Below are 23584 nucleotides of genomic sequence, written 5' to 3' on the forward strand. Positions count from 1 at the left end.
TTATTGAAGATAAATTCACTAGGGACAAACCTGTGACCGAAAGTTCTTTGGAGGGAGTCTGTTGATGAACACAGTTGACCAAATAATGCATTTTTTTTTTTTGCTCATTAGCAAAACACGAATGCAAACTTTCATTCTTGACCTGAACTGTTCCATTTTGACATAACAGAGCCAAGTTTCACCCCATTATTGAAAAGTGTTTTTTAAACCTGCAGAAATTTGTGAGGCAGCTCATGGAGCTAATGGTGCGTTTCTCACAGAAGAAAGACTGTGTAAAACCAGCTGTCTAAGCTGCAGCTCACCTTGGCCTGCTACTTTTCTATTTTCACCTAAAGATTTTTATTCTTCCTTTTAAAGACAAAAGCACACAAGTGAAAATAGTTATCGGATTTATTTAAACCCACATCTAATTAGAATATCTGTCAAAGTTTCCACAAAACGCGTTACGTGAAAGTAACAGACAGAGCTTTAAAAATGAATTAAAACCCTCTGAATGGCATTTAATGTGAACATTAGGAGATTTCAGTACCAGGGTACAAGATACATCTGCTGGTTCAAGCTTTGCTTATTCTACAGTCATAAATTTTGCACACAGAATACAAATGAATACAAGTTATGCACACTCACCCTTAATCTTGTAGTGGAGATTTCAGCCTTGAGAATGTCAGGGTCATACTTTGTGCTTGATGAGGAGCCTGAAAACACTTTTTTAAAAAGACAAAAAGGACAAATATTAAACACATTTAAAGCATTAATTAGTCCCTTCCTCAATGAATCCACATTGATTTAAAACTACAAAAGTGCCGAAAAACATAATGCTAAAAAAAATAATCCTTTTATAGAGTAGTCAGCATTGCAGGATGACAATAATTTATGAATAATCAAAATTTCCCCCTTTTTTTCCCTACCACTATTTGGTATCTTTCCTCCTTCCCTTATCCCAGGATCCTAAAGTAGCACCTCATTCTCCCTGGCTTTCTATCCCTTCCTTTCTGTTCCCATTCTTCCAGCTGAGCCACCCTGCATTCACCTCTTCCTGGAAGTTGTAATTTCTAAGGACATTTCTGGAAAGTAGAAGATTTATTCAGAAGCCTCAGCAGTCTCCCACTCAGCTCGTCCACGGTTCGACGTGTTACTTTTATCACACTACATACTTCCAAGAGAGATCTTTGGCCAACAGGAAGCCTCTGACAGCATTTTACTGCATGCCAATTCCTTGCCCCACATTGTAACATGCATCTCCACCCCAGATCACAGCACACAGGCTGCAAAATTATTGTATGCTATTCTCATAAAGCAGCAACAAATTCCTTTCTTGGGCTATTGCAGACACCTGTCAGCACAGTGGGGTCATTGCAGCGTGCAGCCACAAAGTGCAAGAGATCCTATTTACTTTCAACCTAGATTTGGCAGAATTTTTGTTCTGACAAACTGCACGACAAAATAGATTTTAGAGCCAACTGCTCTAAACCGCAGCTCAAAGGAGTTCAATTGTACCAGAGAGAAGAGGGTTTTCTCTCCAGCATAATATCTTTATATTAAATAAAATGAAAAAAAAAAAAAAAAAAAAAGGAGGGATGCTCTCTCTAAAAAAGCCAGAGTACAAGGTGTTCATAGCAAACCTTGAAAACTCATCCTAAAGAGAAACAGGATCCCCTGCGAGGCGCAGATCAAAGAAGTTACATTGCATTCTCTACCGTACTTACGGCTTGTACGAGAGCTTGATTTTTCTTTGTAGGCATCATTCAACCGCACGTACTCGTCCAGCGCAAGTGCCAGCCTCTGTTCTTTCACCTGGTACAGTTCTTTCTGGGTACTGAGAGCATCCTGGGCTATCGTAAGATAATCTTTTAACATTCTCTCTTGTTCTTGCCTCCATTGTTTCCTGGGATCTTCTATTTGTGTTGTTTCTTTATAGGAGAAAAAGAAGGGATTTAAAGAGACCTCTGCTGAAATCCGTTGACAACTAAATTGTTTCTCTTTGCCTGTAATAGAAGTCTAAACCATTGATCGCTTTTGGTTACTAAGCAGATGCTCAATTTTAGTTAAGTTTTTCTTCACCGCAATAGTGTGTGTATGAAACAGTATTTAAGGGATCAATCGCAAAATTAGGAATTAGGATACAACAGGTAAATGTTTATGTAGATCATTCCCACATCTTCAACCTTGAATTAATAACATCCTAAAACTCAAGAAAAAACTTTGGTTTTGCAGAATATTTAGAAATAATTGGATAAATAAAGTCTTTCGATGACATCTTTAAATTGAATGTATTTCTGTACAAAAATGAAAAGTCATCTTAGCTATTGCATTTTTTTCAAACCCCCTCCTCCCCACTTCATTAATTTTACAGCCGTATGTTATTCATGTTTTATAGTGGTTATCTCTCTCCTTTCCCTCTATGAAAACAGTTTTCTCTTTTCCCCTGTGACTGAACTAACAGATCATTAACTCTCCGGATCATCTCACCTAGAATCACAGAATCATAGAATGGTTAGAGTTGGAAGGGACCTTAAAGATCATCTAGTCCCAACCCCCCCGCCATGGGCAGGGACACCTCCCACCAGACCAGGTTGCTCCAAGCCCCATCCAGCCTGGCCTTGAACCCCTCCAGGGATGGGGCAGCCACAACTTCCCTGGGCAACCTGTTCCAGTGCTTCACCACCCTCACAGTAAAGAATTTCCTCCTAATATCTAATCTAAATCTCCCCGCTTCCAATTTAAAACCATTACCCCTTGTCCTGTCACTACATCTCCTGACAAAGAGTCCCTCTCCGGCTCTCCTGTAGGCTCCCTTCAGATATTGGAAGGCTGCTATGAGGTCTCCCCGGAGCCTTCTCTTCTCCAGGCTGAACAACCCCAGCTCTCTCAGCCTGTCTTCATAGGGGAGGTGCTCCAGCCCTCTGATCATCTTTGTGGCCCTCCGCTGGACCTGTTCCTAGACCTGACTCTATCCCTATCCCTGCCAGGCACCGGAGCCAAGATACAACTTTCTTTTACGGTCCACAGAGAGGGCTGCCCTCAGAGGGAACATCACTTCGTCAAAGATGGGTGCCCAAGAGACATGGGACAAAAATGCCTTCTTGAGGTGGCTACCTCTTCCCACTGATGACCCAGGTAATGTAATCGAGTAGGCTGGAACAGGCCATTAATTCACAAAGGGCTTCAGGTCAACCATTCTAACTCCAGCAGCCACCCGGAAGACAAGACTTGCACAAAATGTGCAGACAAAAGCATTAGACGTGACACAGTGCTATATATTAAGAAAGTATGTGATGAGATCATGCTAATCATAGGTTTTAAGATTTTTTTTTTTTAATGTAAACATGCAAAGAGGAAGAGTTAGGACTGAACGTTCAATCTTACCGTTAATATTTCCTGACTTAGTTGGCTGTACAATGAATATTCTTCCTTTAAAGCTCTACTAAGTATAAAAACCTTCTCATGAGACATAGCCATGAAAAGTTTGAAAACTAAATGTACACGGGCACCACACTGCATTTTCTTTGTGAGTTACATACAACAGGTCTACAGAGATAAAAAGTAACATTCAGTACCAAAATATTTAGTGCAAATCACGCACTTCAGAATTTTTCTGCAAAAAGGAGGAGGAAAGTTTATTGTCTGTGTTAGATTTCTGCCACTTTAGTTCTCTGAATTGCTTTACAGTGAGAACCAATGCGGGGACCGGGGGGGGCAGGTGGAGGGGTGGAATGGGAACATGTGGCTGAAGACCTGGGGGGGAAAAAAAGAAAGAACTGCAGCAGAATCAATCTGATTGCTCTAAACTGCAGCTGATGTGCACTCTTGGGGAGAAGGCACTCTTTCAAATCCATCTATGAAAACAGATTTTTGTAACAGCAGAAGCTGATAAGGAAAGGTTCTGGTTAACAATAACTTCCCATACTGACTAATTGCCAGTTTTTCAAAAGCCCTTTTTGGTGTTAATACCACATAAACCAAACCCCATGCAAATAAAAAGAAGCATCCCATAAAACTAATCCTGTAGGATCCTAAACTGGCAATGCCTATGGAACTCCTGATGCTTTTAAAAACAAGCAAATAAATACACACACACACACACCCCCCCATGCTGGTGTCCCCCTCCACCATTTACAAACACGACAAGCTTTTGTATTTCTGTTTGGGAAAGGTATTTTTTAGATGTACACAGTGGATGCATAGAGAGCATAAATCACGTAAAGCCGAGTGCGGTGCATTAAAGATTAAAGCAGAGAAGCTTTATACACAGTTGGTTTTCCAATAACCTCAACAGGAACATTCTCTCCAAAAAACTAACTATAGCTACAGGCACACACACATATATCTCCATGTTTATGGCCACCTGCTCTTCTCCACAAAGACGTCAGGCACACAAAGCAGCAAAATCAATAGCTTTTCTCTCCTAAATGGTCAACACATGTCCCTATCTGTGGCCACTTATTGCTGTTGGGCTTTAACACACCTCCACATTCCCAGTTATTGACACAAGATAAGAAGCGCTGGTTTCCAGAGCTGGTCCCTTTTGTTGTGAAGCAGGATGAAGAGCATGAAGCAGGATTCTCATGGGTCAACGATCAAATAGGATAAATGCAGTTATATTGGTTTTTTTAGAAGAATGTAATGATGCGATTGTGTTTTAAGAGAGCAACCAGGAGCCACCGAATAATCTCACAAGATTGGAAGGTCTCATCTTCGAGCATGTTGTAGGTAATTGCCTCGTAGGTTTTAAGTGAGGATTGCTCAACATGCCGCCCAAAGACCAAACGGAGCCTGCAGAGTCCTAAAACGTGGCCTACAGATGCCCTGTCCTTGGGACTGCAAGAGAAGGACAAAGCTGATCAACGGCAGATTATTTTGTATCGCTGACAAATGCAATCAAACATTTTCTTTTTGCCTCTCCAAGCTGCATGTGTAAAGCAATACTACGATTATAAGAGCTAAAAATCTTTTTTAAATGATAGTCATAAATGAGGTAAAGGCGACCCTGCATTTTAAAAACTGCACATTCTAACTTCAGCACACGGAGGTTTGGGTATTTGCCTGCCTAGTTACACTGACTGGTCCAATTATTCTCAGCCAATTCTATCTGCGTGTATTTTATTCTGGAACAAACACTCAGTCGGGAAAATATATATAATCCTAGAAAAAGCGAAGCATAAATGGTAGAAGGACTATGCCAGAATTGTTACTCAGCTTTTACCAAGCAGAGAAGGCTCTGGAGTATTTTTCACTCTATGTCTTCTTAAATAGCACGATGTGGAAAACACAAAAAACCATATCACTTGTGTGGCAGGTTGTTCATATACATATATGTGCCTGTGCGGCAGCACCAAATGCTTTTTCATCTATAATTTTCAGTTGTCTCAATTTTAATCAGTAGGTTTACCCCACAGAGGAAAAAAAAAAAAAAAAAAAAAAGACAGAACTGTAGTGCTGCATTTTGAAAATTATGTTCACTTGAGCAGAGGTACCTTCCAGAAGCCAATAATTTTTTTTTTAAAAGGAGAGTTTTTTCTAGAACAAATATTTTTACTTCTCAGAGTAATCCTAACAAAGATAAGGAATTTTTTTACCTTGGACAGGAACGTTTTAAGCACCTGCTGTTAAGGTCAAACTTGTATACACAAGACTATTATTGGGACAGTTACACACATGTCGTTGAGGGAACAGCTTGCTGAACATCTGAAAATGGCATGTGAAGCCCTTCAGGCTTAAACCAAAGAGTGAGATTTAAACCACAAAGAACATCCAAACATTTTCCTACCCTTATTATTCAACAGCTGATGTAAAACGAACTTGGGAAATCTCATTCCTTTTTTAGGGTAGATAAATGTTTCCACTGGTGACTGCAACAGGATGCCCTACAACCTTGTCTGCAGCAGATACGAGTCGTGCAACGAGCAGATTGCCAGCTGGACAGACAGGAGATGTTATTTCTGCTGGTGAGGTGAGAAGCAAGCACTGGTTATGAGCAGTACATAGAGCTGTAGGGGTGTATCTGTTCTAGAAAATGCCAACTGGAATTCAGTCATCAGCAGTGGGGAACGAACAAACCATCCCTCTGGGCACGACCTCTCCAACACCTTCTGCTCATCACCAGAAAGTTAAATTCAAGATTTCAGCTCTTTCTGGAGGGCCCCAGAGATGATCCAAGGGTTGGAGCTCCTCTGCTGTGAGGACAGGCTGAGAGAGTTGGGGGCGTTCAGCCTGGAGAAGAGAAGGCTCCGGGGAGACCTTAGAGCCCCTTCCAGTCCCTAAAGGGGCTCCAGGAGAGATGCGAAAGGACTCTTGGTCAGGGAGAGGAGCTATAGGATGAGGGGGAATGGCTTCAAACTGAAAGAGGGGAGATTTAGATTAGATATCAGGAAGAAATTCTTTATTGTGAGGGTGGTGAGACCCTGGCCCAGGTTGCCCAGAGAAGCTGTGGCTGCCCCATCCTTGGAGGCGTTCAAGGCCAGGCTGGATGGGGCTTTGAGCAACCAGGTCTGATATGAACTAAAGGAATCTCCTTAAAACAGATCCGTAAGGAACAAAGACTTGTACATCAGGCTCTATCAAGAGCACTGCTTAGATTTAAAACAAATGTTTATATATCAACTTGCTCTGTCCAATCACAGTGGAAAATAATGATCCATAGTAAGAGAATGAGAAGGCTGGTGGCACACCTCATATTTGGGCTAGATATTCCTAATCTGACTTGGGTCTAGCGTCATTTGGCAAAGCCACTTGCAAACCAAAATAACTCAATTTGACTAAGAGATCTTGATTTCAAACCAAATAATTTAACTTTAAATTAATTACTGCAAGCGCATAGTTAATAAACTTATAAAAAAAAATATAAGCAAGCAATTCATTTCCTCCTATTTTTCCAAGATCTGAGTGCCTACCCACACTGCAGGGGGAGGGGAAATTCTACGAGACAGAGAAGACTCGAGGTCTCGCCCAGCGGAACGGCACAAGCGTCAGGATGGCACTCTCCACCCAGCGACGTTCCTGTCCGCTGGAACCATCACAGCCCAGTAACGCAGGAGAGGAAGCCACGCTGGCTTTAATCAGGCTGCTATTCATCAAACGCGCTCTTCCTGGCCCGCTGCACTTCAAAACTCAGCAAAGAATCTGGCCCAAACCATAATTCAAAACCAAAACGCCCAGACTGACTTTATGCCTTGGAAAGCTTTGTTTATTCCTTTGGCTAGAACTTGCTTCAAGGGCAGCGATGTTATGCCTCCTTTGTGTAATTATATATAAGATATATATCATACATAGGATCCAGGCAAGAGTCAGGCATGCCATTTTTTTTAAAAATGAGATATTTTCATCTGTTACATTGCTGTCTGCTCTCAAGAAGCTCTGCCAAATTTTTACAGTCTACTCGAACAGAAGGAAACTATTACCTTATCAGCAGTAGATCGCATTTCCCTAAAATACATGAAATTAAAATCCCACTAGAAAATCCCACAGGGAAGGGAACGGCTCCCTGACGCCCTGCTGTGAGACAGGAGAGAATTGGACATTTTACTACAGGATTAACAATACGTGGAAGCAATAGCCTTCCAACATCTCCCCTTGCCAAACAAAATAATAGCATCTATTGGCTCTACAACAACACACACGGACGCTGCCTTCAGTCAGACACATTGCCTTTAGGCAACACAGAGAAAAAAGTACTCTCAAGGGGTTCCACTGAAAAAAAAAATGCTGGAGATGCCAGATTGCTACTTGAGAAGGTCACATATATACCCAGACGAGACAAAATTGTGGCATTATACCTTTTCCTGAAGAGAGAACTCTCATCTGTTTAAATACACGCCCATATTATTGCAGTTTGTAAATGTAGCAGAATCACCATCTCAGAAGAGAAGCTATTCCAAGGGAAACTGGTTGACCTGACTAGAAACGAGGACCAGAGACCTAAGATCTGCAGGGATGAGAGAAAGGGGAAGCTGTGTGCCACAGCTGGAGCTGCTGGAGAAGTCCTCCTTTTTGGCAGTGATGGTTTCCGCCGTGTCACCGCAACCCATGCTCCCCAACATTATGTGTTCCTGTGTTCTCTTTTGCACAGCCTCTAGTGCTTACTCAACCTACCACAAAGCCTATTCAATGTACTAAACCCTCCCAAACACTAACTGGCTCCAAAAGACAAAATGAAAGCAGACACATCACCTTCTGGCAGGTTCCAATGCTTAATAACTCTTTCATTGTAAACATTTTTCCTAATATCCAATCTGAACCTCCCCTGGTGCAACTTGAGGCCGTTTCACAGAATCACAGAACGATATGGGGTTGGAAGGGAAACTCTGGAGATCTTCCAGTCTAACCCCCCTGCCAAAGCAGGTCCACCTAGAGCAGGTTGCACAGGAACATGCCCAGGTGGGTTCTGAATGTCTCCAGAGATGGAGACTCCACACCTCTCTGGGCAGCCTGTTCCAGGGCTCTGCCACCCTCAAAGGGAAGAAGTTCCTCCTCGTGTTTAGATGGAACTTCTTATGTTTCGTCTTGTCCTATCACCTGTTCCTTGGGAGAAGAGACCAATCCCCCTGGCTACACCCTCCTTTCAGAGAGTTGTAGAGAGCGAGAAGGTCTCCCCTCAGCCTCCTTTTCTCCAGGCTGAACAACCCCAGCTCCCTCAGCTGCTCCTCACAAGACTTGTGCTCCAGACCCCTCACCAGCCTCGTTGCCCTTCTCTGGACACGCTCCAGCACCTCAATGTCTTTCTTGGAGTGAGGGGCCCAAAACTGGACACAGCACTCGAGGTGGGGCCTCACCAGTGTCCAGTACAGGGGGACCATCACTGCCCCAGCTCTGCTGGCCACACCGTTCCTGATACAGGCCAGGATGCTGTTGGCCTTCTTGGCCACTTAGGCACATTGCAGGCTCATAGTCTCAAAATGGCACAAACAAAATCAACAACAACCCTTTGACATATAACATCCAGACGAAAACGGCATCTGATATTCCGATATCAACCATCGCAGCTCAGTGGTGGGTGGTGAAAGCAATTTTATCAACAACAATGCCTAATCACTACGGGTATGTTTATTCTACAAGTCTATCCCACATTTCTTGATAAACAAATGGGCTTTCAAATCTCCAGTACTTTTCCCGGCAATCAGACCAAAAAAAATACATGGGGGGGGGGGGGGAAGAGTGCAAATATTACTTCATTGTACTTTAACTGGCACAACAAATATTGCAGGCAACTGAGATGCAGGTCTTAACGAACAGCGAAAGAGCAAATGCACCAGTTTGAGGGCGAAGAGCCAAGTGTTACCGGACTGGCTTAAGGAATGCACTTTACTGTTTACATACCAGAGGCTTTCCGAAAGCAGGGTTTTTTTTTTTTTTTCCCCCAAGTATTAAAAAAATACTTACAATTCAAACTCAAATGAGAAAAGCAATGTGTACCCAAAAATTTGAGGAAGAAACCACAAACAAACATTACACCATTTCACACTGATATATTTGTTCAATAGGTACATAAAAATAAAGACTAGCACATGGCAGAGACAGCAGTTTCAGTAAGACTGTGCAGCCCAACAAGATGACATCTATAGTGTCTTAAAAATGATCTAAAACATTGCAGGATACTCAAAGAAAAACACATTCTACCACATAATAAGAGGGAATATGGGTTCTAAAGAGAGACATGAAGGAAAATTAGGTTATTCAGAGTATGCTCTGAACTGAGCTCTCTACAGTTTGTTTCCTGACATGGAACTCGCACACAAAAAATGCTTCCTCTCTTCCAGACACCTTCTTCATTCTTCCATAAAATAATTCTGTGCTTGCATTTGAGTAATGAGATAAAATGAGAATGTTTTCCAGCTACACTGTGCAAGCATGAGCAGATTTCCAAGAAATATTTATTCAGAGATTTTTATGGAGAAATATTGAACACGTTATCCTTATGGCACATCAGTTTCCTCCAGGTATCCAGTGGCATATGCTTATAGATCTCAGAGTCAAATGCAGTAGAAACTCTGAGCATTTTGCTCTACATTATCCATAAGTAGGTAACGTTCTACTGCTACAGCTACCAGAACAAAGGCTTAAGAAAAAGACGCCAGTATAGATGCCAGTATGATCTTTCCATAAAAATCATCTTTAATGCAGAGCCTTCATTGCTCAAGCCCTCCTTCTGTAGCCAGCATGTACCAGATTAATCCCTTTCTGCAGCCAGGGGGCAGAGAAGATACCTATAAATAAGATTCAGGATAAGATATATACTGCACTTGGGTTTTCACCATGTATGTTTGCTGACAGTAAAGAGACTTCAGGATTATTTCCCAAACGCTTGCATGTAACTACTTGCTTAGAAGATGGTGATGGGTCGTGGGAACAAACAGTAGACATGTATGATCATGAAACGCCATTCGACTCATCCTCAAGCTAATGGTAATTGCAGACTCATGGTGGGATTTTCAGATTTCTTCCTTGTCTGGAAATACAGTCTGGCTTATTTTCATGGAGGCAGATGTACTAGAGTCCCAGGCCGGAAGCAGAGAAGGTAGATGTGAAACTCCTTTTTGAAGAAAAGTGCTGGGGGTGGAGGGCAGGGAGAAAAATCATCATATTGAATGCAAAGTACAGAGCAGCAAAAAGAAAATGATGTGATGGACTGAGATATTACTGGGCTAGGAGTAGCTATTCCTAACCATCCTTACCTTTTAAATAGTCATTCAGTTCCTTTCTATTACTTTTGCCACTAAACGTTACCAACAGCAGGGAACTTGTTTTACAGGTTAACTAGATCAATGCAATGAAGAAAACAACCGCTTGCTGGGTTATTCCTGAGCCTGAAAACAAGAACTGGAAGTAAAGAGGATAAGTTACTGAGGAATGTGTAGGGTGCTGAAGGCAAGGCTGAATCTGTTGTGGTCTAGGATTCCCTCAGACTATTCATAGAATCGTTTGGGTTGGAAGGGACCTTAAAGATCACTGAGTTCCAACCCCCCCTGCCCTGAGCAGGGACACCTCCCACCAGACCAGGTTGCTCCAAGCCCCATCCAGCCTGGCCTTGAACCCCTCCAGGGATGGGGCAGCCACAGCTTCTCTGGGCAACCTGGGCCAGTGCCTCACCACCCTCACAGCAAAGAATTTCTTCCTAATATCTAATCTAATTTTTTGCCTCTTTCAGTTTAAAACTGTTCCCCCTCATCCTATGGCTCCCCTCCCTGATCAAGAGTCCCTCCCCATCTCTCCTGTAGCCCCTTTAGGGACTGGAAGGGGCTCTAAAGTCTCCCTGGAGCCTTCTCTTCTCCAGGCTGAACACCCTCAACTCTCTCAGCCTGTCCTCACCGCAGAGGGGCTCCCAGAAGCCATAGACATTCATCTACACACATCCCATGTGACGATCTAGATCAGAAAATCTCAATGGCTGGGGGATGGAAGAGGAGGTGGGAAACAACAGCTCACACACCTCAGGAAGCAGAGATCTTCCCCGTCGTCTGTGTTTACTACACATCCTCATGCTGACACACTGTGGGGACAGGAACTGGAGCAAGCCACGACTGCCGCTTCAGCTGGCACCGCCACACCTGGAAATCACAGCCTCTGAGTCAGAGCGGCTTCCTGGCGAGGCAGCACAGAGCATGGAACCCATGAAAGTTCAAGGGTGGTGTTTGAAAATACTTTTAACCACTAAAAGCAGCTGTCCCCCGTCTCTTCCACCTGGCTGTTCATTCATATCTCCAGGTCACCTTCCCTCTCTCGCTTGCATAATATAAGGGTGTGGAAAGGAGAACAAACAGCAATTTTTTTTAATTTTTTTTTCGTACCGGATTAGTTTCAACTTGAATCAGCTCCCTGATCTGATTCACTGTCTGGCCACGCAAACGTTCATGCCAGTATAAGCAAAAACATTGCAGGGACAGAACAAAAGGCCAGAGGTAGCAATAGAGCGGGACCAGTTCTTTCAGAGATTGTATCAGCTTAAAAGTGTTTGCAAATCCAAGCTCTAAGAGCATAAATGTTTGCATCTCAGCCACTTAATGCCTGATGTTGAAAACCCCGCAAGAAGAATTGGAAAAATGTGAAAGCGATGACTTTGCTCGTAGATATAGGAAATGGAGTAATAGGTTTGTGTTATTTTCATTATTGCCTTGAGTTCTTAACCATGTTATTTAGTAAATTAGTAAACGTTAGCAAATTAGACAGCTGAAGTAGATGAATGCAAATGCAATAAGGATTATAAGGATGAACAGCATAAACTCAAAAAACCCCCATCTTTGGACTCTTCCAAACCACGGTAAGAAGGATGCTGCAGGAAAGGAACTCCTCCATCCCTGGCCACCAGATAATATCCCTTCAGTCATCCTTCTAACAAAGGGTGCTACTGAAGCACAGGGTGAGCCTTTAGGTTCTTATGGTATTAACTACCCACATCATCTGCACGTTCTGCCTTGCCAGATGGCCTGTAATCTGGTCTCCCTTGAAGCTGAAAGCATCCCATTAAAACTCCTAATTGGAGTAATATATTCATAAAGTAATGACCTCAGTCAGGGTTTCTCAAAGTGGGTTACATCATCCAAAAGGATCACGAGAAAGCTCTGAGGCAATCAGTAAGAGCCAGGAAAAAACCCAACTGTATTTGAAAAAAACCCTCATAAAAATATATAAAATTATAGAAAATGTGTGATGATAATAAAACCAAATTATACTTAAACATATTGACAGCAAAAGCAAGTTCCTCAAGTCTCAGGGAGTGTTGTACAACTGCAGACTGCTCACAGCCAACTCGTACCCCTCTCTGTGGGGGAGAAAGAGTTTCCACTGGCAGTTAAGGAAAGTTGGATTTTTCTCAGGCTTGTATGGGAGAAGGGCAGGTAAAGGGCTAAGGCAGGTAATTGCACAGATGTGGAATTTTATTTTTTTAAAAATAATATTGATTTAAACAATTTTTGAAGAATTGACATTACAGAAATTTGGTAGAATTATTAGAACTTTGCAAGGCCCAGCCTAGTACTGCTTTCTTGAAATAATTTTGCCAATATCCACCCTTCAAGAAGAGCAGAATTAAGTCCCGCACCAATCACTAATGGCAATTCCATCCTTAATATTTTCAACCTTGAGTTCTTAAATAGAAAAGGAGGGAACAACCACGAGTAAGACCTTCTGAATTTACAGTCTATTGCACTAAGATCTAGCCTGTGGCTCACAGTTTATTGGGTTGGTTTGAGAAATTTAACAAGACTGGCCAGTTATACTACAATGCCTCCAAAATCCTGTGGACAACCTGAAACTTCACGCTTTTATCAGATGTAGCTTTGGACAGAGGCACACAGTAGGAGCAATACTAGAAAGAGAATGGAAAAAAAGAACATGTAATAGAGAAGCTGTTTAGAATAATTATGGGATGCAAAAGGAGAGAATCAATGGGCCTTCCCTCAAACATTTTGCTGCAACAAATTCAGCCAGAAGGCAGTGAGCATGAAACGTCTTTAGTCACCTCTCCCCACCTAACACATGGGAGTAGGTTTCTTCCCAAGCTGCCGTTTATGGGTCCTGGACTTCCGCTTTATCCAACCTGTTTTCCAGGCATCTATCCATTTGGTCCTCCTCCTAGTAGTGGGTACAGTTTTTCTCCCTCATTTGGCTTCTTTGTCCAGTAAGAGAGAGAATTAATCAAATTATAATCAATACAGGGGAAAGAGTAAAGGAGTCTTCCTTGTTCTAACATAGCCACTGCCCTGATAGGATTTAAACAGTTCAAATCCAAAAAGCATATTCAACACATCTAAATTGACAGAACGAGAGGGAATGGCTTCAAGCTCCAACAGGGTAGGTTTAGACTGAACATTAGGAAAGAATTTTTCACAGAAAGAGTGGTCGGGCATTGGAATAGGCTGCCCAGGGAGGGGGTTGAGTCGCCATCCCTGGATGTGTTTAAGAGCCGTTTAGATGTGGTGTTGGGGGATATGATATAGGGGAGAACTTTGTAGTGTAGGGTAGATGGTTGGACTCGATGATCCCAAGGGTCTCTTCCAACCTGGACGATTCTATGATTCTAAATTATTACACTGCTAATAAAGCAGTGAGCAGGAGAAAAACGTGCTTTCTAGAAAGGCTTTTGCCCCCTAATTATTAGTGACCTCTGTACTAGAGATTTCAACAGCATCAAAACAATGCATGCACCCTAGTCAGATGAAGTTATAATCTCCACGTTTGGCACATCAGACAAATGACATACTTATAAGATTCTTAAGCGTTTACCTCCCAGAAACTCAAGAGTACTCTCAGCACAACACTCGGCAAAACACAGGGTACAAAACTAAAATATACCACTTGACAAAATAAGAAGTTTCACTGAAATTGCTACAAAGCAACACATATATTAGTGTAACAGGAAACGAATGCAATACTCAACTACAGATGGAAACCACTTTAAGTACACCAAAGTCCAAAGTACATAATTTTTGTCATCCATCATACACATTAACATAATATAAAGAAATCTAGCTAATCACAATTTTCAAGAGAATTCTAAGACAACGCAGTTCAAGCCTCACTGTCTTACATGCGTGTGAAGCGGGACTTCAACTCACAAACAGCTCATAATATTCAGAAATTCACCTTCAATGCTCAGAAGTAGCATTTAAAAGTAAAGAAAATATTTAACCTCTTTCTGAAAAAAAAAAAAAAAAAGGCAGGAAAGCTACGAGTGAGATTTTTAGAACTGATTAAAGGTTTTGAGCGTGCATGAAATAAAAGAACACAATTATCAGAGCAGTGATCTGAAAGCACTTTCAAAACTCCCAGAAATGCAGACTGCCTGCTTAAAATTTTATACCTTTAAGTTTTAGAGTTTTGGCCAAAGCTGAAAAAGTTAAAGACAAGTTTCCTCTGATAATAGCATTTAGATTCAGAAGCAAATAATTTACTGTCTTCACCTTTTGAATTTGATCAAGTATGTCCCTATTTTTTAAAATTCAGCAATGTTTAACACCACACGTAAGATAGAGAACTCTCTTGTTATTCCAATAAAGTGAGGCTATAAAAGCCCAAATGAGGTTATTGTGTAGGATTCAGTTCAAGGTTAAACATCTACCTCATAGAATCATAGAACGGTTTGGGTTAGAAGGGACCTCAAAAACCATCTAGTTCCAACCCCTCTGCCACGGACAGGGACACCTCCCACCAGACCAGGTTGCTCAGAGCCCCATCCAGCCTGGCCTTGAACCCCTCCAGGGATGGGGCAGCCACAGCTTCTCTGGGCAACCTGGGCCAGGGTCTCACCACCCTCACAGCAAAGAATTTCTTCCTGAGATCTCATCTAAAACTCCGCTCTTTCAGTTTAGATATCTAATGTCCAACCCAACCAAAAGAGCTTAAACCAGCTCATCTTCAAAGCAGACACCCAACCAGTCAGCTACATCGCACTTCACATCGTGTTGACTGTATTGACTAGACAGCTATTGACTACAAAAGCAGCTTAGACATCTCAAGGTTGATTCACTTGCCCATACATTTGAGATGCCATGGGGCAACAAGCCTTGTCTCCAGCTTTTTCTCCAGAAGACCACTGATCTCTTACTGTCCATGCCGTATCTACTGACCTTGTGCAGTTGTGTCTGCTAACCTAAAGCATCTCAAACGGCCACCTTACTATTTTTAAAGTAAGTACACAGCACTGCTAGCATAGATGCAGGCACCTACATTCAGGTATTGATTTCAAATGGAATCTCTTCTGTTATGTTATTAAAGACAATTTCTGAGAAAATAGAAAAAGGTATGAATTATTATGGAGTAATAAATGCATAAAAAGAAGATAAAAACTTTCAGGAATATATTTATTTCAGTAAGTCTAACAAGCACGGTATTTCAAATTTTGCTATAGTTTTGTATGGTTTAGACATAACTCCTATGCAATTAAAAATATATGTAGAAACAGATGTAGCCATTTTGTACCAGCAGATTTTCTTGTAAGCCTTTTAAAGCCAATAATGTTATACCATAGGGCAAATTTTCCCCAGCATTTTGATTCCCCATTCCCTTTCCAATTACTACAAAATACAGCATTATTTATAGCCTGAAATGTGTTCTGCAACATTCTTAGAACTACAGTACATTTGCCAGATCTCATATACAAGTTACTGAAAATCAGAAATTGTTACTTTAACTACGCTTTTTTCACAAGAGATCTTTCCCTGCTCCCACTTATGCTTTAGAAGCTTCTCAGGAAGTTCTAATCAAGATGAATCTTCTTATATAACCAATATTTGAATAAATACATTGAAAAATACTTACGGTTGACGTGATCAATATAGTATACACCAATCTGAGGATCATATGCAGCTTCCCATCCCCACGGCAGTTCATCCCCAACACAATCCGCAAATGACAAGGGCTTTGTTAACCTAAAAACAAAGAAACAAGATAATGGCATTGGTTTTCTCTCTTCCACACGTTTGTTATTCATATTAATTCCTGTTATGACAGAAGCTAGAGAAAGATCCCAGGGAGAAAGGAGAGTGAGTTGTTTTTTCCCTTTTAAAGTTTAGGCTTTTGATTTTTTTTTTCCCCCTATTCCATCCTTCTGAATTCATTAACTCCAAAACCATAATATAAGTTATTGCAAACATTTTTCAGTACAGGCACTCAAGTGAGAAATTCACTGCAACATCTTTCACATTTGACAGTTTAAAACTAAACAATAACCAATAGCTTGTAGAAAAAGAAAGTCTACACTTCTATTTGTCCAGGAGAACTGGACCCTTCAACCTTGAGTCAGTGATGAGAGCATGGGATTTCAAGATCATCTTCTCTAATGACCACAGATGGGAAACTCAGAAAAGAGCACGCAACCATCTCAGATGCACATACCTGAATAAAATAAGCAGCAGCATGGAGAAGGAGCGCAAAGACGACACATTTTATAAATAACATTTAATGGACCTTCAGATGCCCAAATGGTACCTTTCTAGGAAGACAGACAAATGAAGTTTTTCATTCTCATAATGGAGCACCTATTTGCTACAAGAAATAGATTGATAACAATAATACATGGGCTCTTTTCCAACTGAAGCTGAGCAAAGCTTTATATCACCATATTTTTGCCATTTTTTTTTTTTAAATGAGTATTGAGTTTCCTGTTGATAAACCCACAGATAAATGCCATGTCTGATAGACTGATGTATTTAATAGGTAGAACAAGAGATTTAAGGTTTTATTGTCACCATAGTAACAGTAAGATTAGTACACATCCAGAGTTTAAAAAAAAAAATCTTCAGAGTAAGATTATCAAGAGCAATTTGTGGGATACGTGAGCACCACCTCCTTTGCTCACTGCTGCTTAAGTTCTATCACCTAAGACTGTTTTTTCATCTCATCTTGAAAATCCTATACAAATAAAAAGCTAATAGTCTGATCCACATACGCTTTATTTTTGTTTCAGTATTTTTTCTTCAATTAGTTTCTGACTCAAAGAAACTGGTTTATCGACATTTTAGTGAGGAATGAAAGAGAAAAGAACAGTACATTTTACTTTCTACAACATGAATGGGCTTTTTTGTGTAGAAAACACTACATAGAAAATACTTTTCCAAAACTATCAAATTAAATTTTTCTTACAGCTGAGAAAATAGAAATTTGAGCACGGGTTTGATCTAGAAATCATTGTCCCACAAATATATTATTATTACTGATGGATCTGACCTGTCAATTCTTTAAATAGGGCAATAAGTTTATTCCTCCAAACCAGGGTTGAAGAAATTACAAAGAATCAAGCTCTTACGATCCAAAAATCTCTGCAGAGTGTAGATAGATTTATTTTTTTAAATTGTAAGCATGAATCTACTTCCTCATATTTCTCCAAAGTTTACAGCATAATCCTATGAAGGTTACCAATGCTTAATTTTGAGGTCCTGAACAAATTCACAAATAAGGCAAGTTTGCTTATTTTTTTGCCACTTACAAACTGTTGTGCAAAACCACTAAACACACTGAAAACTATTACACAATTCAGGCGAGATGACCAATGTGGGATTACATCTGGATCCATAGGATGTAAAACATGGATTGCAAGCAGCACAAGCAACCTGTGAGAGAAGTCTTGCTGACTGGGAGAGGTTCTCCATGAGAATGGCCAGCCAGAGACACTTTTCTCAGTTGAATGAGGAGTAACTTCTTTACCTGTTCTTCTCAACCACTATATGCTGCTTCACAGTCCAAGAGTCCAAGACATAGCGGTGCTCTGAGTGAGGCTGCTTGGAGAAAGAGCTCTCCAGAAAGCCCAGCTCGGCCCTGCCATTCTGCTCCTCATCCTCCTCCTTTTCTCAGGGCAGCAGAAGCTGCTGCTGTGGCCGGGATGGCAGGTACGTAGCCCAGCGGGCTAACGACTGCCCACAAAGCACTGCCAGACACAATACACCTGCCCAAATGCTACCTACACGTACTTATCAACATCAAGAGAGCTGGAAAGGGACCTTTTACAAGGGCATATCGTGATAGGACTAGGGGTAACGGCTTTAAACTGGAAGAGGGGAGATTTAGATGAGATATTAGGAAGAAATTCTTTGCTATGAGGGTGGTGAAACACTGGCCCAGGTTGCCCAGAGAAGCTGTGGCTGCCCCATCCCTGGAGGGGTTCAAGGCCAGGCTGGATGGGGCTCTGAGCAACCTGGTCTGGTGGGAGGTGTCCCTGTCCATGGCAGGGGGGTTGGAACTGGGTGATCTCGAAGGTCCCTTCCAACCTAAACCATTCTATGATTCCATGATTAGCATTTGTTACAGCTAGAAGAATATTCCCAGGTCGATACTGCCCCGAAGTAGCATCAGTCACATAAAAGCAACAGCACTTTGATGAGTTCGGTTCATCCCATCAACCTGTGCCAACGTAAGCCCACATCTTGCTATGAAGAAAGTCCTGCCTCAAATTAGATTACAAATGCGGGTTTTCATGAAACATCTTAAATGGAACAAAAATAAACGTTCAACGTCATCCTTAACATTATAATATTAACTCCAAACACAAGTCTTGCAGTTCAAGTAGAAAAAACATTTGAAATACCATATAGCAGAGTAGGGATGATAACAAACTCTTATAAACATGGTCAGATGGTCTCTAATAAGTTAATTTAGAACTCTGCATAAGCGTTCAATACCTTCACCAAAGATACAACACCACAGTCACCAACAACCACAGGATATGATTTTTAAACCACCTCTACAAGAAGGATCTAAACCCAATATTATCCTGGCTTTTCATTTGCACTCCACACCAATTTTATTATCAATCAAACACTGACTTCTTACTATTATAGCACACTCTGTAGGTCAGACCACTCTGGCCATGGGAATGTTCCCTCCAGGTGTTATCACCTGCCAGATATTAGACACCATGAGAAATAGCAGCCAATCTCTCATCCCAGCCACTCCATAAATTAAAGTGACACTAAAAAACTGCGGAAAAGTACTTGAGTGACCCACTCTGGACCTTAAAAAAAAGAAGAGGGAGACAGAGACCCTGAAAAACAGGCAGTACGGGACAAATTACTCTATGAATTCTGCTCTGCTGGATCATGCTTGGACATTGCAGCCTTAAAACCTGACCGAGTAGACTTTTAAAACTCAAAAAAGTTTGCACATAACAAGATCACAATTACTTGAGTGTTACATCCCCACAACTCTCTTTTTTTTTGTTCCAGAGTTTTTGAATAGCACAAGATTTTCGAGCCTGACACAGACTTTTACCATTCAGAAGCAATCAGCACAAGGACATACCCCATTGCTTGGGGCCCTCAGAACTGTCTCAACATAAACAGGATTTTGAAAAATCCTTTCAAAATACCTCTGGAAAACGGATGAGATCAAAATGACATGAAGATAAGTAAAATGCAAGAGAAAATTTGCAGGACAAAAGTTGAAAGGAAAGAGAGTTACAAGATGTAATTGGAAAGGAAATAATACTTAGAGCAAGGACTGAATCTTGTCCGTGTGAAGATCATTATCACAACCTATGATAGATGGATTGCCATTACGTTCATTAACCATGACCCAAGCAAAATGAGGTTTATTGCACCATAATAGAGGATTAAGTGCTGCATCTCAGGGCATTGATATTCTGAGGTAGTTTATAACACTTTTTCAGTTTGTAGTCATCAATTGACATGTTCTTAAAAGAATGCCGATACTCTAAAAAGGATGACTTAAAGTCCACATTTAGTATGGTATGAAGTTTAATTCATTAAGAAAAGGTGGGGTTTTTTTAAATGCGTATCATTAAGCTCAAGTATTCTCACCTATGGGCATTTTTTTTTTTTTTAACTTTATAGAACTCCTTCCAAGTGAAGGCTAATTTATTACCCTTTAGCTCCTATATAACATTTTTACCTACTCAACCCTATATAACACTCCCGTTTCAGCGTCTGAAGTGTTACTCCCCAGCCAGGAGAACAGAAAGCGGGTGTGCGTAAAGAGAAGTGGCTACTCTTCAGAAAACCAGGAAACATTCTGTAATTCCATTATGTAAACAGTATATGTTATTGCCAATCACTTCACAGATGCCCTGGGAAACCTGGGAGACAAATACCGCTTACAAACTGAGAAGCCGTATTACCACCTCATTTTTCTTTAAAGTTTTCAAAACACAAAGTTAACTGAGATCTTAGAATGTAGATTCTATGATGATATGTGTTATCATTAATAGTTGCACTTGCATCTGCAGCCATGCCTATATGAATGTCTCTATATGCATCTAGAGTTCACAAAGAGGAGGATGATACTGTAAAATGGAACCGTAACTACAGACTGATGGATTGTCCGTGCAATATTGTTCCATTTGGACAACTTTCTTGCTTGATGCACTCCCCAGATCACAAAAATACAGGGAAGAAAGGTTTCTTCCTAAGGCCAGAGTCTACAAAAAATGAGACATTGACAACATATACTAGTGAATGTTATCCTTCTGCTGAGATACGAGCAGCCCACAGTATTTCACGCTTCTGTGACCTGAGATTATCAATGTGCATGTTCTTAAAAATGTGAATGCGTGTGTATGTATATATACACACTAACACATTATTTTCAACACGTTGCTCTATGCAAGAGTAATGCTGCATTCCGTCTCTGACTCCTTTTTTTCCTCCAAAATCAGTCCAGGATGAAATCAATGGTAACGCTGAACCAGAGGTTATCCATATCATGATTAGGACTCTACTTTATCGATAGGAAACTGGACTTTGGTCTTTGCTCTCTTCTGAACTCAGCTGATACCAGTATCACTCACCTCCTTGGTGTACTTCAAGACCCGATTTTATCCACACGTTGAAGGACTATGTGGGTACAGCTTGACTTGTTTTGCTTAGATAGAATTATTTGCATCAATTTTTTAAGACTGATTTATTGTGATTTATAATAGATATGGTGGAGGGTGTGGGGAAGAAGAAAGGTTACAGTAGGCAGAGATCAGAAAACTGGGGGGACGGGGAAGAGGGGGAAGAGACACAGACCAAAAAGAAAAAAACCACAACAAACCTTTTCTTAAATTAGAAAGCAATAAAATGCAGGTTTGTAGCAGGTACATAACTACCTGAGAATTATGAACAGGTTCACGTTAATCTCTTTCAAAATGACTTCCAAGAATATCTCCTTTGCTGTGTGGTGCTCGACCTATAATCAAGACTTGGAGTTTTGAATTCAATTATAACTACAGTCAACATGCAACTTCTAAAGCAACATCAACATGCATTTGAAAACTTTCTCCAAATCCCGATTATCCCCTACTCAAAATGACCTCATGTTCTTTGCCACCTAGCAAGATATTGTGTGACACTTCTATGAAGTGCTGTACTGATTAAATTTCACACCCATTCATCCTCATACGTAGTGAGGCATATCCCATTATTTATTTTCTCTTACAATGCAGTACTCACTAGTACCTTTCCTAGACAGAAACTGTTATGAAAAACGTACCTCTTTTCCGCACTCTAGGAATTGAGAGCACAGAACAAAAGTTACTATTTAGAAGTGCAGGAATGAGCATCTATTAAAACATATCAGAAGAAACCCAACAGAAGCACAGAACAGGCACATATGATCAACATCAGCTAATTTCTCATTTTGCAAAAGGACAACTGAAAGCATTTTTTAAAAATTATTATTTAGTTAATCTAATTTATTTTGATCCAGTAGCTCAAGACCAGCAAATGCAAAAACTTAAATCACATAATCAGGGAAAGGAATGTATAAATGGGAGAAGAAAAATGTTCTAAATTCTTCACTAGAACTCCTGAATTTAGTGCTCAAGTTGGATATTAAAATCAACTCAATTCTTACCCAACTTTCTAATGCTATAGGCATCGTGACTTTGAAGGATCTATAAACGTGTCTTCTAACCCCACCCCAAACATGGATTTTACTCATTTCAGGCACCCAAGATGGATTTCTTATATAAAACTCAGGGCTGCAATTCATCTCATTACCTTCAGAAGTTAGTTATCTAACCTGAATTACTCCTTCAGGTTCCCTAGAGAGGCTGATTCAGCACACCTGTTTAGATTGAAGATGAATCACACTGAAGGTTTCCCTCTTTTTCTGGTGATGACAGGAGGACTCTGAATGCAGGCTCCTTAGCCTATAGAAGGTAACTAAATTATAAGCGGGATGAATACTATAGCAGGCAGCAGAGAGAGAGCATATAGAACAGCAAAAGAGACCAAGCTCCATGTTGCAGGTCAGAGTTAAAGAGAGGCATTGCCGGTACCTATGGCTGAGGTCAGGATCCATTCACAGCGAGAAAGTTACATTACATCGGGAAGGCAATTTTCCTCTTCTAAATTACAGTGGCTGAAGCTGCAGCAAAATGTGTTTATTTTCTATTACTAATACTGCTGTCACTTTCCTAACTTTAAAAAGTGGTAACTGGGCCATTTACCTGTGGAAAGGGACAGAATTTACACGCCCATAAAACACCCTTTTGCCATATTCTTTGTTCATTCAATTCTATAAACTAGGAAATCCCACGCACAATCTCTCTCTCTCTCTCAAAAAACCTCATTCATGAGCTTGTTGACGGGATTTCAGCTTCCAAACACCACGTTCTTAACAGAGTAGTGCCTCCTGTTCGTCTACCAGGCCAAGACATTACGTACAACCTTTGTATCGCTTCGGTACGTTCTCTTTTAATAAGGGTATTATTAAGATATACTGCCCCTTTATTACAGGTATTATTTCGAAAGAATAACTAAGCGAACACCAGTGCCACCTTAGAACATGTCAAACAAGGAGTAGCACGGTGGCAGCTCCTGGTTTAGAGCAGTGGTGTAAAATAAACAAACATGGTAAGGTCATGCGTCTCCTTACCTTCTTCACCTTGTTACCTTTTCTACACCAATACAGAATTACTAACAGCAGTTGAAACTAAACGTGACCCCATTCTTTAATTATGCAAAAATTCTCAGGAACATTAAATTATGCTCCTTTATGCCTATAGCCTTTTTGCACCACGACTGGATACTCAAAAAAACCAAGCGCAGAGCATAAAGTCACAGCGGAGTCAGACACTTTTAGGAGACAAAGATTTATGAACTCCATCAAGCAAGTATTTCCTGGACACATTTAATGAATTTGCACTTGGTTTCCAGAT

The 23584-nt window shown here is 40.8% G+C and overlaps 1 protein-coding gene across 1 annotated transcript in view; it reads right to left on the bottom strand.

Annotated features, from left to right (window-relative positions):
- WWC2 (WW and C2 domain containing 2) overlaps window positions 1-23584 on the bottom strand; it is a 97105-nt gene that overhangs the window by 48162 nt on the left and 25359 nt on the right. Inside the window, exons 2-4 of the mRNA XM_074155245.1 lie at window positions 16249-16358; window positions 1707-1910; window positions 628-704 (exon numbers count right to left, since the gene is read on the bottom strand). Coding sequence (XP_074011346.1) covers window positions 628-704; window positions 1707-1910; window positions 16249-16358 — 391 coding nt within the window. The remainder of the gene's footprint in view (window positions 1-627; window positions 705-1706; window positions 1911-16248; window positions 16359-23584) is intronic.

The sequence above is a fragment of the Numenius arquata genome, chromosome 10 (assembly GCF_964106895.1).
Source record: "Numenius arquata chromosome 10, bNumArq3.hap1.1, whole genome shotgun sequence".
NCBI lineage: Eukaryota > Metazoa > Chordata > Aves > Charadriiformes > Scolopacidae > Numenius > Numenius arquata.